This window comes from Onychostoma macrolepis, chromosome 02, assembly GCF_012432095.1.
Source record: "Onychostoma macrolepis isolate SWU-2019 chromosome 02, ASM1243209v1, whole genome shotgun sequence".
NCBI lineage: Eukaryota > Metazoa > Chordata > Actinopteri > Cypriniformes > Cyprinidae > Onychostoma > Onychostoma macrolepis.
Window position 1 is genome coordinate 4,236,387 of NC_081156.1, and position 18,350 is coordinate 4,254,736.

Here is an 18,350-nt window from a genome sequence, read left to right on the forward strand (position 1 = left end):
CTCAACTGGCCAATCACAGACGTCTTGTAAACCCTTTAAGCCAATCCTGTCGCAGGGGGCGGGATTTCTCGGAATACAGGTAGGGAAAAAAATCAACGCCGATCACAAGACTGTGACTTCAGCTTCTGGGTGTCGAAGGGCTCTACTTTTGATTTGATTACATTTTTGAGGGCGTTCATTCACCGGACCTGAACATTGTGAACTGTGAACAGCTTTTAATTACTAGCGTTATTTTTGTTGTTATTAAGCATATTTTAACTTTTACACATAACTCATAACTTTTCAAACTGCTGAAAATATTGTTATCTGGACGTTTGCTGTGAAATTTTATACACAATACACAGTTTCGACTGCCGCTTGCTATCGTGTTTATTTATTTAGTTTGTTTTTCATAATTATATTTGTGCAATAATTAAATAGAATATGGTTATTTATAGTGTTTTATCGTTCACGTTTTTGAACTTATTTGAGCGGTTTAAAAAAATGGTCAAAGACGTCGATCCGACGTTTGTATACATGTTTTTGACCCATGAAAGTTAGCCTATTCCATTATGATGTAACAACGGGAATTCCCAAGAGATTTTCCCTCACAATAATATGGCACTGCATCCAGCCTTTTATAAAAAAAATAGAGAAACTTTAAAATCTATGCTGACATGAAATAAATTCCCTCCTCAGGTACATCAATGCCTGTGCTTCTGGGTTGAGTAATAACAACAACAACAAGCTGTCATGCAGAGGATGGAGATGGTTGCCTTGGTAACCTGAAGTGTTTTGCTCTTGGCACAGTGGGAGAGGAAGTGCCCTGAGTTACATTATTGCTCATTCTGTTAATGGTGATGATAGTGCCAATAACAACCAAGTATATTATTGGAAATGTGGTGTAGAGGAGTAAGTTATTTGGTATTTTTTAATGTAAAGTTACATCAGTTGTGGAAGAGAGATAGCCATCTAACAATATGAAATTTAAAACACCCAGCTATAGGCTAAAAGTCACTGCTTTTCAAATGTTTTTCTTTTCTTTTTTTAATCCAGACAGTGTCAGGGTATACAGGGTGATTATTAAGTGACTCATTTTTTTGCAAATTGCATCGTTTCCCCAGTAGATGGCGACAAGCGACTGTCAGCACGGATTCAATGCCACTGTATGTTACTGGAAAACACTGCAATTAGGATAGCCTATCATAGCCCTCGGACCGAGGAATATGATTGGATGAACATTTTATGGTCCTATGTCTTCCATAGACGATATAAATATAAATTTATGTAGACCACTGTTACGGGTTGTGGTTGTGGCGTGAGCAAACCCAAACTTAAATGAATGACGAAAGAATGAAACGGCTTCAACGCACTTTTTCCCCCCATTTATTAACATATAAGAACGGACAAACACAAAGGGAGAACTGAGGACTTAAAGGAAAGGGAACAAAAGAGCAAACAACGTAATTGAAAACAGGTGGGGATAATGAGAGGTAATTAATTAACAAGAAACGGATCCTAACCAAATAAGGAAAACGGGGACTAGGACAGGCAGACACTTTACAGTACCTCCAGGGGTGGGCGCCCTGGACGCCGGTGCAGGACAGGGATACAGAGGAGGCATCCAGGGCGGAACAGGAGATTCTTAGAGGCCATGGCGGGTCCGGAGGCTTGGAAGGCCATGGCGGAGCCGGAGGCTTGAGACGCCCAGGACGGAGCCGGGGGCTTGAGACGCCCAGGACGGAGCCGAATTCACCGGGGAATAGCCCCCCCAAAAAATTTTAAAGGTGAAATTAGGGGCTTTCAATCTTAGCGGACTCTTGGGGCGCTCTGGCAGCGCAGATACTAGGCGCTCTGGCAGCGGACTCTTGGGGCGCTCTGGCAGCGCAGATACTAGGCGCTCTGGCAGCGCAGATACTAGGGGCGCTCTGGCAGCGCAGATACTAGGCGCTCTGGCAGCGCAGATACTAGGCGCTCTGGCAGCGCAGATACTAGGGGCGCTCTGGAAGTGCGGAGCTGGACGGAACCAGCGGAGACTCTTGGGGCGCTCTGGCAGCGCAGATACTAGGGGCGCTCTGGAAGCACGGACTCTTGGGGCGCTCTGGCAGCGCAGATACTAGGCGCTCTGGCAGCGCAGATACTAGGGGCGCTCTGGAAGCGCGGAGCTGGACGGAACCAGCGGAGACTCTTGAGGGTGCTCTGGCAGCGCAGATACTAGGGGGCGCTCTGGCAGCGCGGACTCTTGGGGGCGCTCTGGCAGCGGACTCTTGGGGCGCTCTGGAAGCACGGACTCTTGGGGCGCTCTGGAAGTGCGGAGCTGGACGGAACCAGCGGAGACTCTTGAGGCGCTCTGGCAGCGCAGATACTAGGCGCTCTGGCAGCGCAGATACTAGGCGCTCTGGCAGCGGACTCTTGGGGCGCTCTGGCAGCGCAGATACTAGGCGCTCTGGCAGCGCAGATACTAGGCGCTCTGGCAGCGCAGATACTAGGCGCTCTGGCAGCGCAGATACTAGGGGCGCTCTGGAAGTGCGGAGCTGGACGGAACCAGCGGAGACTCTTGAGGCGCTCTGGCAGCGCAGATACTAGGCGCTCTGGCAGCGGACTCTTGGGGCGCTCTGGCAGCGCAGATACTAGGGGCGCTCTGGAAGCACGGACTCTTGGGGCGCTCTGGCAGCGCAGATACTAGGGGCGCTCTGGGCGGAGCTGGACGGAACCAGCGGAGACACAGGCGAGCTGGACGGAACCAGCGGAGATTCTTGGGGCGCTCTGGCAGCGGACTCTTGGGGCGCTCTGGGCGGAGCTGGACGGAACCAGCGGAGACTCTTGAGGGTGCTCTGGCAGCGCAGATACTAGGCGCTCTGGCAGCGCAGACGCTAGGGAGGCGCCTTCGTGGCGCAGGCATTGGGTGGCGCTCTGGAAGCCGGTGCAGGACAGGGATACAGAGGAGGCATCCAGGGCGGAACAGGAGATTCTTAGAGGCCATGGCGGGTCCGGAGGCTTGGAAGGCCATGGCGGAGCCGGAGGCTTGAGACGCCCAGGACGGAGCCGGGGCTTGAGACAGCAGGGAGGAAGAATGGACCAGTTTTAATTCTTCATTATTAAAGGACTAAAATGTGTTGATACTTTGTCTTTTTTCTCTCTCAGACCAACACTAAGATGCTACATGATTCTGCAAATCTGTTTCAGATAACTGTAATAAAATGTAGCTAAAATGAAATAAAATGGGGAAAAAAATATCGGAAATGTAATTGTTATGCTAGGTTTACCATACTATGCAAATAGCCTACAAATGACTTTAAAATTGATCATACTAGAAGAAGGTGTGGTTTGGTTGTGTCTCATTTGTGACCTGATTCACTTCTTTTAATAGCGAGGAATGCAGAAGATGACATTCAGTCAACTTCTGCTAACATTAGGTTTGTGACTCTTTTTTTTTTCACCAGGTCCATTGCAGAAGATACACCATGTTTTACCAGAACCACAGTCCAGATGTTGTAAGGAGAGGAAATGTGATGGAGTATTACAGCAATGGATTTTGCAGAGGAAGCAATGAAGAAAGGGCACTCAAGGTCACCTTGCTTGGATATAAGGTCATGGAGGAAAAGACAAAGTTTACAGTAAGGATTTACTTATTTGTGGTTCTTTTCACTCTGCTGTTATGAATTTATATTAGATTGTCTGTTGTTCATATTTTAAATGAATAGCCCTCAATGGGCATATTTCTCTCCAAAATGGAAATTCTGTCATCGTTTTATTTCCCTCATGTTGTTCCAAACCTGCATGTCTTTTTCAAACACAAAAGCAAAAAATTCTGAATAATGTGCTAACTTTATATTTGCAATTAAAAAAACAGGGACTGGCGCTTCACACTTTAAAAGGGAACAAAAGCATCATAAAAGTATCATACAAGTGTCTTCTACAGTCATTTTGTGCCTTTGTTTCAAAACAAACCTAAATTAAAAGGCATCGTTCACCCAAAAAGGACATCAAAAATGTCTCTCCATTGAAAGTCCATGTAACCAAAACTTTGATGATTCAAGAGGTTTATAAAAACTTTGTAAATATGATCCATATGAATCAATGTGTGTTAATCAGTTGTTTATATGTGAATAAAAACCACATTTAAAACAATCGTGTCTCTTCAGAATACTTGGTTTAAATCACTATTACATTATTTTTATGAACGTTTTGAATTGTCAAAAGATGAATTGTCAGTTTCATTATAAATACATTTATTCTTGTTTCGAAGATGAACAAAAGTCTTGTGAGTTCAAAACAACTTGAGGATGAGTAAATTATAGAATTTTCATTTTTAGGTGAACTATCCCTTTAAGAATCACATGGAAACAATTGGAAAATTATTCAAAGGCAGTTTTTAGTGATAAAGAGGACATGATGTTCCCTTTTTGCACTTCTCAGGTCTACAAGATCTTAGTGAAGCGTGCACCAGAGAGCTGGCACATTTTTAGACGATACACAGACTTCTCTCGGCTACATGACAAGGTCAGGCACAGGTGACTCATGTCAGCTGACAGTGCAGTAATGGAGACATGCTCAGTTTTTCTTAGAATTTCCTTCTTTTAGATGTGGGTGACCCTTTATGTGTGTGTTTTCAGCTGAAGGAGATGTTTCCTTCGTTTAACTTTGCCCTACCACCCAAGCGTTGGTTCAAGAACTTCAGCGCTGAATTTCTAGAAGAGAGACAACTGGGCCTACAAAACTTTCTACAAAATCTGATTGCTCTTAAAGATGTGAGAAATAGGTACTTATTACAGTATGCTTCTTTTACCAACAGACTTAAAAAAAATAGTTAAAAAATAGCCCTCATGTTGTTCCAAACCTGTATGACATTCTTTCTACTGCAGAACACTAAAGTATGTGTGACCCTGGTCTTAAGTCGCTGGGGTATATTTGTACCAATAGCCAAAAATACATTGTATGGGTCAAAATGATCGATTTTTCTTTTATGCCAAAAATCATTAGGATATTACGATGGCGTTTTTACGACGGCGTTTTAGTGCCTCGTTAAAAAATAAAAAAAATCTAAGATTACGAGAATAAAGTCGAAATACTACGAAAATAAAGTCGAAATATTACGAGAATAAAGTCGAAATATTACGAGAATAAAGTCGAAATGTTTCGAAAATAAAGTCGAAATACTTCGAGAATAAAGTCGAAATGTTACGAGAATAAAGTCGAAATGTTTCGAGAATAAAGTCGAAATGTTTCGGTCATTTAAATCGTAGAAATTAAAGTTATAATATTTTTAGAGTATAGCCTATATTGTTCATGCAAATTGCCCGCGTTGAGAGTACCGGGAGAAATTGCAGGCCACCGGAATTGATTTGAATATTGTTGTGTCCGAGCGGCCGCATCATCTTACTGGGATATCAATTTTAAGGACTCATGAAACAGCTTAATATCAAGAATCTGATATTTATTAACAGACTGAACAGGAACAACTGTTTATCTTAACATCAGCTCACACACTCAATCGACATTCATTTGGGGGGCGCTGTAGCTCTCTTATTTAACCCTTTTTTAATACACTACAAATATATGTGGGATTATTAGCAGAAATCATGTGTCATACTCGCGGGGACAGTATGCTTGGAAATAATATTTCATGTCTTCCATTGCATTCATTATTTGTGGTGCGCCAGCCACACAATAGCAATTAAGCTTTGTGCTTTTAGTGCTTTTAATATAAAACAAAGTCTCAGCTTTCAAAATCAGTTTTATAACGAAACACAAATTATGTGTCTTACAATAATGTGATTTTCAAGCTCTTTAATGTGGCGTGACAGATCGCTGTATTTATGTGAATAAATTCATTAAATTATTGTGAAAATTCCACCACTTACTCCGCAAAAACGTCTGTGGCGTCCAAACCTTCATTCCTCACACAGCCTGTCTAATTAAACAGCAATAAAACGTTCTAAAGGTTGAAGTGGACTCAAATTTGTTCAAATACGTTATATTCCCAGTCAACACGTGAGATCACGCGATGATCACAGTGACATCACACAATCCTCATACTGTGATCCTCACCGTGTGAGTAGTATGTGAGCTCATTGTGAGTTCACGTGATCGTCATACTGTGATCCTCACTATGTGAGTAAAGCGTGAGGTCATTGTGAGATCAAATTGTTGACTGGGTTGTTGTCTTTTCTGCTGTAAACGTTAAGTGACCATTCACTAACTGTTTTATTCATGGTATACTGTAAATGAGGACATAATATTTAACGTCTTCCATTCATTATTTGTAGCGCGCCAGCCAACCAGTAATCACAAAAGTTTTGTGCTTTGTTGCTTTTACACACAGCTCAGCTTTCAAATTCTGCCAGTTTTATAACGAAATGCAAATTATAAATGATGTTGAAGGAACATCATAAGGCATAAAAAAAAAGTTTAGCCTAATTTATAATGAAAATGTCTGGTCGTTCGTTATTGTAATCTGAAAGATGATTGACTCACATGCCGCTTGACAAGCACATTATTGCAATATAGCCTACATATTGTTTGTATTTCGCTATAAAACTGACAGATTTTGAAAACTGAGATTTTGAATATCTCCCGGTGCTCCCAATCCGGGCCATTTGCATGAGCAAAAAGCTAGAATAGCCTATCTAAAAATATTACAACTATATAATCTTTATTCTCGTAATATTTCGACTTTATTCTCGAAACATTTCGACTTTATTCTCGTAACATTTCGACTTTATTTTCAAAACATTTCGACTTTATTCTCGAAACATTTCGACTTTATTTTCGAAACATTTCGACTTTATTCTCGTAATATTTCGACTTTATTCTCGTAACATTTCGACTTTATTTTCGAAACATTTCGACTTTATTCTCGTAATATTTCGACTTTATTTTCGTAGTATTTCGACTTTATTCTCGTAATATTTCGACTTTATTCTCGTAGTGTTTCGACTTTATTCTCAAGTATTTCGACTTTATTCTCGTAACATTTCGACTTTATTCTCGTAACATTTCGACTTTATTCTCGTAATATTTCGACTTTATTCTCGTAGTGTTTCGACTTTATTCTCGTAATATTTCGACTTTATTTTCGTAACATTTCGACTTTATTTTCAAAACATTTCGACTTTATTCTAAACATTTCGACTTTATTTTGAAACATTTCGACTTTATTCTCGTAATATTTCGACTTTATTCTCGTAACATTTCGACTTTATTTTGAAACATTTCGACTTTATTCTCGTAATATTTCGACTTTATTTTCGTAGTATTTCGACTTTATTCTCGTAATATTTCGACTTTATTCTCGTAGTGTTTCGACTTTATTCTCAAGTATTTCGACTTTATTCTCGTAATATTTCGACTTTATTCTCGAAACATTTCGACTTTATTCTCGTAACATTTCGACTTTATTTTCGAAACATTTCGACTTTATTCTCGTAATATTTCGACTTTATTTTCGTAGTATTTCGACTTTATTCTCGTAATATTTCGACTTTATTCTCGTAGTGTTTCGACTTTATTCTCGAAGTATTTCGACTTTATTCTCGTAACATTTCGACTTTATTCTCGTAACATTTCGACTTTATTTTCGAAACATTTCGACTTTATTTTCAAATTCTGCCAGTTTTATAACGAAATGCAAATTATAAATGATGTTGAAGGAACATCATAAGGCATAAAAAAAAAGTTTAGCCTAATTTATAATGAAAATGTCTGGTCGTTCGTTATTGTAATCTGAAAGATGATTGACTCACATGCCGCTTGACAAGCACATTATTGCAATATAGCCTACATATTGTTTGTATTTCGCTATAAAACTGACAGATTTTGAAAACTGAGATTTTGAATATCTCCCGGTGCTCCCAATCCGGGCCATTTGCATGAGCAAAAAGCTAGAATAGCCTATCTAAAAATATTACAACTATATAATCTTTATTCTCAAAACATTTCGACTTTAATCTCGAAACATTTCGACTTTATTCTCGTAACATTTCGACTTTATTTTCAAACATTTCGACTTTATTCTAAACATTTCGACTTTATTTTCAAACATTTCGACTTTATTCTCGTAATATTTCGACTTTATTTTCGTAGTATTTGACTTTATTCTCGTAATATTTCGACTTTATTCTCAAAACATTTCGACTTTATTCTCGTAACATTTCGACTTTATTTTGAAACATTTCGACTTTATTCTCGTAATATTTCGACTTTATTTTCGTAGTATTTCGACTTTATTCTCGTAATATTTCGACTTTATTCTCGTAGTGTTTCGACTTTATTCTCGAAGTATTTCGACTTTATTCTCGTAACATTTCGACTTTATTCTCGTAACATTTCGACTTTATTCTCGTAATATTTCGACTTTATTCTCGTAGTGTTTCGACTTTATTCTCGTAATATTTCGACTTTATTTTGAAACATTTCGACTTTATTTTCAAACATTTCGACTTTATTCTCGTAATATTTCGACTTTATTTTCGTAGTATTTGACTTTATTCTCGTAATATTTCGACTTTATTCTCGAAACATTTCGACTTTATTCTCGTAACATTTCGACTTTATTTTCGTAGTATTTCGACTTTATTCTCGTAATATTTCGACTTTATTCTCGAAACATTTCGACTTTATTCTCGTAACATTTCGACTTTATTCTCGTAACATTTCGACTTTATTCTCGTAACATTTCGACTTTATTCTCGTAGTGTTTCGACTTTATTCTCAAGTATTTCGACTTTATTCTCGTAACATTTCGACTTTATTCTCGTAACATTTCGACTTTATTCTCGTAATATTTCGACTTTATTCTCGTAACATTTCGACTTTATTCTCGTAACATTTCGACTTTATTCTCATAATATTTCGACTTTATTCTCGTAGTGTTTCGACTTTATTCTCGTAACATTTCGACTTTATTCTCGTAATATTTCGACTTTATTCTCATAGTGTTTCGACTTTATTCTCGTAACGTTTCGACTTTATTCTCGAAATATTACGACTTTAATCTCGTAATCTTAGATTTTTTTTTTTTAAGGAGGCACTAAAACGCCGTCGTAGGATATTAAGTAAAGATCATGTTCCATGAAGATATTTAGTAAATTTCTTACCGTAAATATATCAAAACTTCATTTTAGATTAGCAATATGCATTGCTAAGAACTTAATTTGAACAACTTTAAAAGCGATTTTCTCAATATTTAGATTTTTTTGCACCCTCAGATTCCAGATTTTCAAATAGTTGTATCTCTGCCAAATATTGTCCTATCCTAACAAAACATACATCAATGGAAAGCTTATGTATAAATGTATGTATAAATCTCAGTTTTGAAAAATTGACACTTAAGACTGGTTTTGTGGTCCAGGGTCACATATATATATACTGGAAATTGGTTTTGTCCCTACGATGAAAGTCAACGGGGCTCCATTGTTGTTTTAGACACAAAACATTTGAAACATTCTTAAAAATAGAAGAAAGAAGAAAGAAAATCAAATAGGTTTGGTACAATGTATTATTAAAACAAAAAAACATGTGAGAACCTCTGGTTGTGCTGAGACAAAGTTTAATACTGCTTTTAATCTGTATTAAGAAAAATAGTTCTGAATTTAAAATCTGCACAAGGTACAAAAGAGGTTTAAAAAAAAAAAATTGTCCACCTCAAGGGGTGAATAAATCATTATGTGAGCTGTCTGAAATGATAACAAGGTTGCAGATTTTGCCTAAATAAAACAGACACTAGGCTGATTAATTTGGGACCAAATGTTGATCTTGTTATTGTAAACTCGCCCTTTCAATATTACTTTAAAAATATATTTGTTTGATAATTGTGCTACAGTTACAGGGTTGAATGATTGAGCTTGACAAACACAGTCAGCTTTATAATACGTGCCAGCACTGTTGTTAAGATATGTGTGAAGATTATTTGCTGCCACAATGTCACACTTTAATGGAAAACCATGAGGTAACAGAGTAACACTGCTTTCTCTCTACTGAAGTGAGGCAGTCAGAGAATTCCTATGTCTGGATGACCCACCCACTGCTTTTGACGATATTAGAGAGAGATGGGTAAGCTCGCTCAGTTACTTTAATTTGGTTTATTTTGGTTTACAAGCACATCCCTGACCACAAACAAAAATAAATAACACAATGGACTAATCCATTTCTCCTGCTGTTCCTACTGAAGGCCTTCTGTGAGACACTGGGAGGGACCGACTGTTGCCTTCAAAGAGACTTAATGGACGATGAGAGAGAGACTGAGTCCCTGAGAAATGTCCTGCTGCACAAAGAACTCCAAATTAGCCAGCCCGAGAGAACAAAGACGTAATGTAGCAACACAACCTATTTGTGGGTTGCTTAGGAAACAGGGACAAGCAGGTGGATTTCTGAAATTAATGACTCCAAAATGATTCTAATGCTCAAGGAAATGATGTCTAATTGGATTAAGTGCTGCACAAAATGTAGCCTCTACCAGCAACGCTAATTGCTTGTAGAAGTACCGAAGTGTCATTCCCATTTAAATTGTTAATGTACTTTGTTTTATATTTGTATTAGATTTGCAGATTTTAAATGCAACATTGAGCAAAAATTTGTTACTTTTAACCCCGTAAGCCTGAATAATAGTCTGAAAAAATTGCATATTTTAAATGGAACATTAAAAAAAATATATTATTATTATTATTTTTTTTTTAATGGAACGGTTCATTGAACCTTTAGAAAAAAAGTTTGCACGTGTTTTTTTTAAATTATCATATCTGATACGTCAGCTCATAGATTATGATACTGGAGAATATGGAACTCGTACTCAAGTAGGACACGTCAGTTTTATTCAAAGTCCCAAACTGAGCAAAAATATGCAATTTGGTGCAGACGCTGATATTTATATGGCTAAAAATTAACATGAAATATATGATAGCTTGTAATCAGAGCACTGTAGTTTTTATTGTGGGGTCAAAAATGTAAAGCGATCAATGCAATACAATGATGATTGAGCGATGAACAAATAAATATTTGATACTCACATTTTAGCATTATTTTTCTAAAACAAAAGGGTAACCCCAAGTTGCTTCAGTCCAGTAAGTGTTTAGGCATGTAGATGTAGATGATAGAAGGCATGTAGAAGATTGTGTATAACAGATTTTCAGAGAAGGTTTGATCATGTTGATAAGTTAAAGGCTGTATTAAATATGATACAGTAGGCTTTACAGGGTTGAGAATGAGTTAAGATGAATTAAGTTGCATGATTAATGTAAAGTTAAAGTAAAATCCAGCCTCAGTTCTCACGTTGATCAAGACTAACATATCACGTATGTTTAACTTTTCCCTGTTTAACTCCATATAGTGGCATGTATGGAACCCAAGGGAAGCTGGACAGAGAGCCCAGAGACGTTTTAACAGCACAGGAATATAAAGAAGTGGAGAGAGACGCCCTCAGGAGACCAAATAAAAGGTGATCATACATGTCTACCATATAATTGATTCATTTTCCACATACTCCCTGCAATGAATCCTAGTTGAGTCTTATTATTTAAATAAACATCCCATAATTTTACTGAGAATCAGGATGTGTCTTGGGAGCATTTTGTCTTATTATATTGCTTGTATCTCTTTTCAGTTCTGAACTGGGGTTCATAAGGAGTCATGGAGCGTGCTGGTGCGGATCAGCAACTGACAGTCCAGAAAAGCACCGTTCTAAGAACCCCATCTAATAAAAGAAAAGAAAAGAAAGGGGGAAAAGCCAGCACTTTCTTCAAATCTTCAGTTTGTTCTTAGTCCATAATAAGAACAGAAAAGCAGTTTTGTTTATTTTGGATGAATCAAAACTGATTGATGCCAGAACATGATTTGGAGCACAAACACTTTTAACGACTTAACTGAAAAGATGTTCTTTAAAAGGTTTAATGATGTTTGTGAGTACATGTGTGATTCTGGAAGGTTTGTTTTGTAGAGATTTAATAGGACATCTGTATCAAACTCACACTTGGACTATAGCAGCCAAAGAAGTAACGTCACTCGCTCTCTGATACAATCTTGTATGCAATTTTCTGTTCGTTACCCAGATTTTTTACTTCTGTTTTGGTATTGGCTTTTGTGATTTGGATTGTGGAATAAATTGATACACTCGGATTCTTCTGATTCAAATGGGTCATCAAGCCTGAAACTGTATAACTTCTTGGAAAAAGGAACAAAAAATACTTCTATGTATTACTTATCTGAATGTTTTATTCATACATGTATCGTATGCGGTAGAGATATTTTCTGTCACATATGTGACCCTGGACCACAAAACCAGTTTTAAGTCGCTGGGGTATATTTGTAGCAATAGCCAACACTACATTGTATGGGTCAAAATTGTTTCTTTTATGCCAAAAATCATTAGGATATTAAGTAAAGATCATGTTCCATGAAGATATTTTGTAAATTTCTTGCAGTAAATGTATCAAAACTTCATTTTTGATTAGTAATATGCATTGCTAAGAACTTCATTTGGACAACTTTAAAGGCGATTTTCTCAATATTTAGATTTTTTTGCACCCTCAGATTCCAGATTTTCAAATAGTTGTATCTCGGCCAAATATTGTCCAATCCTAACAAACCATACATCAATGGAAAGCTTATTTATTTTATTTATTGGAAAAATTGACACTTAAGACTGGTTTTGTCATCCAGGGTCACATATTTGATAACTGAATCAACTGTTCTAGTGATCTTTCTGGTGAAGCTGATTGAGCTAGATAAGAAGCCTGGTTGGTATATTATGCAGCATCCAAAATTCAACATGAAATGCAGTGATGACGTATTTTTGTTTAACATTACCCTTGGAACCCAATAGGATTTTTCATTGGCTTTTGGATTATTGCAGGCTTTAAGATCTGTGAAACAAAAGCTTATTCTTATACAATATTTTTTTCTCCATGATAATCTCCACAAATTAACACAACTTCAAAGCCTAAATACAGAGAAGTAAAGAGCTAAACGTAGACTATAAACGAACTCCACACTCGCATGACTTCATTTGTCACCACCCTTTAAGCTTCAACAATTCCTTCAGTCTTTATTTACAAAGCATTTTCCCTGACAGTCTGGGTTAGAAAAGTTGGTAACACTTTATTTCGATAGTCCACTTTAGACATTCTACTAACAGTAAGTAACTTTGCAACTACATGTCAACTAGCAGTTATTAGAGTATTAGTAGACTGTCTGCTTAATATCTCCTAACACTTTATTTTGATGGGTCCACAACATACAACATACCGAGTATGAGAAACTTTGCAAGTATATGTCAACTTATTCTAATAACCCTACTGAGAGTTAGTAAACATGTAGTTGAAAATGAATGAGACTTACAAAGTTAATGTAGTTACAAAGTTACTTATAGTTAGTAGAATGTCTAAAGTGGACTATCGAAATAAAGTGTAACCGAAAAGTTTGCAAGATCATGATTATAATCACAATGACTAGATGAGTTTGCTGTTCAGAATGATGCCGTTTAATGTCTCAGACAACCTCTGTAGTCCCATTTAGTCACTTGTTAGCAAAAAATTTTTTTTTTCTACTGATGTATTTTATGTTGCAGAATAAAACATGAAAATACCTTGAGCTTGTGTTAAACGCAGACCTTACGTCAGACATTTTACCAAACACCCATTGTCTTAAAGATGATATGGAACCGGAAGTGCTAAAGTGCTAACTCGTTCAAAAATATGTCATCCCTGCAGCACTCTATTTTACTGTGATGAAATACCGAACAACTATGAAAGATATATTACTAAGTAAATAGCTGCCCACTTGGTGGAGCAGTAAACTCAGTCTGTCAGCCTAATTTTTAAAAACTCAAGGTCTAATGTGTGAATAAATGTTTTCACCACAACGACATTATGTTTTCATTTAAGATAAATTGCCTACAGTATAGTTTTGGCTTGTGTCAGACGAGGATAAGACGATAAGTATTATGCCTCAGTTCAAATAGGCCTATCTCAGTGGTTTGGTCTTAGACATGATTTCTGTGCCACTAATGGCACCAAATGGGATTGGAACTCATTCACTATTCCCTGCAGTATCTACTGTATAATGAAAGGCAGTTGAGTGTGCTATGTTAGCGATGACTGATGGAAATGAACTGCCTCTCAATCTGCATACTATCTGTCCTATTGGAAAATAGAATTAGTGTGTCCCAAATCGTAGTACTGTATGTTTAAATAAGTATCCCAAAGGTACTGGATGGTTTACAAATTCTGGTGAAATTTCAAAGTGCAGATCCATGTATACTCCTAACGGCTACTATTGGCCACAAACCATTGTATGTTGGATGAAGATTCAATTAGAACATGAATTATGAATTATGAAACATGAATTAAAAGTGTTAAAAAGCTACAAACATGGCGGATATGCAAGACCTGGTTCAGTGGGTTTAGAGGTTTAGATAAGGGGGTTTACGTGATTAATAATCAATATCTAACCTCAAAAAAATATCTTTTTAATGTTATCTGCGTTACACAGAATTTCATCTGCAACAACATTATGAACTTTTATAAAGATACATTTGGTCATTCATTTTTCAATGCATCATTAAACATTATAGGTCTACGCATGAAAGACCCGCTAGTGGCAGATCAACGTGTCTCTTCATTTCTCTGCAATACGGTAGGAAATTAAATGAAACTAAATGTGGAGGTTGTTAACTGTGACAGGATGATTGACAGAGCAGTTTAAACAGTGACAGAATGCATGTAACTCTATTAAAGACGCAGTTATGCAGAAAGTAGTATGTCCCAAAGCTTTACTCTGCTACACACTCAAATGTATGTACTTTTACATCAAATACTTTTAGGGCATAGTATAAATGGGTGAATTGGGATGCAGTATAAGTGAGTAAATTCAGACACGGATGTACATACTATGCATTGTGTTGGAGGGCTGCAGCTTTCTCAGATGTTTACTTTTATGTTACGCGTAGCCAAGCTTACTTTAGAAAATAATATTAATAAATTATTATTAATAATAATAATAAGGAATGTAATTATGCATACCTGCCAGATTTGTAGTTTCATAGATGGTTAATTATTTAAAAAAAAAAAAGGTTTGTCACACTGTAAAAAAAGTATAGTAAAAAAAAAAATGGTCAAATGACTGGCAGCTACGGCTGCCAAACAAAAACCGTACAATTAAAGTAAAATATCGTAATTGAAACAAGGAACAAATCTGGAAAATAACATTTTTTTACAGAAATGAAAATTTCTGTAAAATTCTTGTTTTTGCACTTTGTTTCAATTAAGATATTTTAATGTAATTTTACGGTTTTTAAAAAACTTTTACAGTGCATGCTTAATTTGTGTTCATTATTATGAAATTAAAAATTAACTAGTGGGGACCCACTTTATATTAAGTGTTCTTAACTACTATGTACTTACATTTAAATTAATCATACAATGCAGTATTGCCAACACACATTTTTACATTGTACTTTTAAATGAAAATACCATCATGCAATAACATCTGTTATTAATTTCTGTAGTTACATTTAAAATTACACTGCTGATCCTACCTCTACCCCTTAAACCCAAATACCACCAAACATGTCCTTAACCTTGCCCATATCCCACCTCAATAACAGAAAAATGTTTTGCAATTAAACATGAACACTATACACTGGTCCTAACAATTCATTGTTTTATTATTAAGTACACAGTTTTTAAAGACACCTTAAATAAAGTGAGACCACTAGAGGGAAACGAATGTAGCTCACCAGAGTTTAGACATTTTTTAAAAACAGAAACCTGTGTCATGCTTTTTTTTGTTAAGTGACCACACCAGTGAAACATATTATTGGTTTGGTTTAGCACTTTGTTATGTGCCATGTAAATGGTGAAGTGTGAAGAGTGTACTTGTACTTGTTTCTGTGAGTTAACAGCATTGCCACCTCAATAAAAAAGCACAATGCAGAGTGGCATCTTGGGGCTTATTCCTTTATTAAAGGACACAATGCACTTCGTGTTGACTTCTTCTCCGTATTGTGCATTTAAACTGTGTAACGTACACCTAGTGGATTACCCTTTACTTAAAGTGTTTGGTCACACAAAAATACAAATTCTGTCATTAATTACTCACCCTCATGTCGTTCCAAACCCATAAGAACTCTGTTCATCTTTGGAACACAAATTAATATATTTTTGATGAAATCCGAAAGCTTTCTTACCCTCCATAGAGAGCAAAGTAACTGAAGTGTTCCTAGACCCAGAAAGGTAGTAAGGACATCATTAAAATAGTCTATGTGACATCAGTGGTAATTAATTAATCCACAGAAAAGTCATTCTATTCAAGGGCTGGTGACACTCATAACATTTGACATTCAAAAGTGGTGTAGGTTGATGAGCACGGCCGACCGGCAGGAGGATGACAAACGGAGTCCAGGGTTGGACTCTTATCTCCAGAGATGACGGAGATAAGTGCCAGGCAGGAGCCTTGAGCAGGGGCGTGATAGTAGGAGCCCAGGCCACAACTAGAGAAATGCCCCATGAAGTCGTCGATGGAGGGAGGAGCCATGGTGGAGGAAGGGCTGACAACTCAAGGGGGCCGACTGACGGAAATAACTCAGATGGAGGAGGAACCCATGATGGAGACGGAGAACCACAGAGCCAGGGTGACACAGAGAATCCAGAGGGCCAAGTCAGAGCTGACGGCTCAGGCAACCGTGGCGGAGCCGGAGCGACAGAGGACCAATGTGGAACTGGAAGGAAGGAGGAGCCTGAGGGATGGAGGGACAAGGCGAAACTTGAGGAGCGGAATCCCATAGCAATGGAGGGTTGACGCCTGACCAAGGCAGAGCCGGAGGGATGAGGAAGCCCGGTGGAGCCAGTGGGATGATGGGCCATGGTGGAGACAAGGGAGCTAGGAGTCAAGGTGGCGCCGATGGGTCAAAGAACCAAGGTGGAATCCAGGCCTCGGAGGCAGAGACTGGGGTCCTCATGCCAAGGCAGAGCTGGAGACTGGAAGACCCGCTACGAGACAAAGCTCCGGGATAGCACTGACCGAGGGTGAGCTGAGGGGCTGACAGGAACCAGCAAAGGCGGGACTGAGGAGCCAAGGTGACAGAGGCGAGGAGGTGAGAGAGGGAGGCTGGGTGGGAGTTCATGGTAGTCAGGGGATTTTGGGATGGTGTTTGCTGCCCACACATACCAAATAGTGACTCCTAGTACCTGGAGCACTATGGACAGGGGAACTACTTGCGTGGTCGTGACAGGACAGACAGATCGTTCAGGGCAGATTGACAGTTCAGGGACAGACATTGCTGTCTCAGAAGGAGCACTGGTGGTGTGTGCAGTCTCAGTCTCAGCTGGTCTGATTGGCGTGACAGTGGCGAAATGGTCTATGAAGAAACAGAAAATAAAAACACTGACAACACGAAAAACAAATGGTGGTAAATACGCAAATAAATATACTTTTAGGTCAGGTCTTCTGTCATGGTACTGTGTCGATATACAGTCACAAAGACGAAGATGAAGATAAACACTCTTTAATTAATCCACAGATAAGTAATTCCAAGCAAGGGCTGGTGACATACAAAACTTCGCAGTTACACAGGATATAATATGGTTACACACATATTTATTGGCGGGTACTCAATAAAAAAAAAACCAAGGAATGACTTTACTCCAAAATTCAACAAAATGACAAGTGCAAATCCACATTTCGGTGCCTGGATTCAATTTTTAATCCACTTTCTTTCGTTTTGTCTAGCTGTCAGCAGTCTATTAAAAGACTGCCCCGATGAACCCATTTGTACAGTCAGTCGCACAACAGCTCATTCCCATTTTTAGATGTTTTTGTATTTTCATTGATTCATTGCATTCATTCTGAACACTTACGCAGTCTTTCTGCCCCTCAGTAGGTGCAAACGCAATGCCTTCCGCCTACTGTGACAAGATGATGAGGAATTGATTTCGGACAAAGCAACTGTTTTCAAACAGGTCTGCCAAACCCTTATGGAAAGAAAGTATATTTTATTATATATGAATGGTCAATATATTAAATAATTTTCAGTATATTGGTAATTATATAGAATAATACATTGTGGTAATATGTTACAATATACTGAATAATACATAAAGAATTTCCTCTTTCCATATATTGGGAATATATGTCAACATATATTGTGCTCATATAGTCACATTTATATGGGAGTATATATTAGCAATATATGACCACAATTCAAGATAAATATTTATTTTAATATATTTTCCTATATGGAATTATATATTTGTAATTATATAAATATTGGCTACACATATAATTTAACATATATGCAGTATAATGTCACATATATATGTGAACATGTATGCAAAATACAGTATATGTATCCAAATATGAGCAAATTTATTGTGTCATGT

The 18,350-nt window shown here is 37.6% G+C and overlaps 1 protein-coding gene across 1 annotated transcript; it reads left to right on the top strand.

Moving 5' to 3' along the window:
- Positions 1 to 19: 19 nt before the first annotated feature.
- Positions 20 to 12,084, top strand: LOC131521232 (sorting nexin-16-like). Its single transcript, XM_058745767.1, has 8 exons — positions 20 to 204; positions 3,423 to 3,596; positions 4,399 to 4,482; positions 4,596 to 4,741; positions 9,963 to 10,032; positions 10,151 to 10,287; positions 11,306 to 11,413; positions 11,579 to 12,084. The coding sequence occupies exons 2-8, from the start codon at positions 3,444 to 3,446 to the stop codon at positions 11,670 to 11,672; spliced, it is 792 nt and encodes a 263-aa protein (XP_058601750.1). The 5' UTR covers positions 20 to 204; positions 3,423 to 3,443; the 3' UTR covers positions 11,673 to 12,084.
- Positions 12,085 to 18,350: the final 6,266 nt, after the last annotated feature.

What these genes read in the sequence shown, in the direction of transcription:
- LOC131521232 (XM_058745767.1), top strand. Translation starts at nt 3,444, where the DNA reads ATGTTTTACCAGAACCACAGTCCAGATGTTGTAAGGAGAGGAAATGTG. An exon ending in TCTCTCGGCTACATGACAAG is followed by an intron (nt 4,483 to 4,595) that starts GTCAGGCACAGG and finishes GTGTGTTTTCAG; the next exon opens with CTGAAGGAGATGTTTCCTTC. An exon ending in CTCAGGAGACCAAATAAAAG is followed by an intron (nt 11,414 to 11,578) that starts GTGATCATACAT and finishes ATCTCTTTTCAG; the next exon opens with TTCTGAACTGGGGTTCATAA.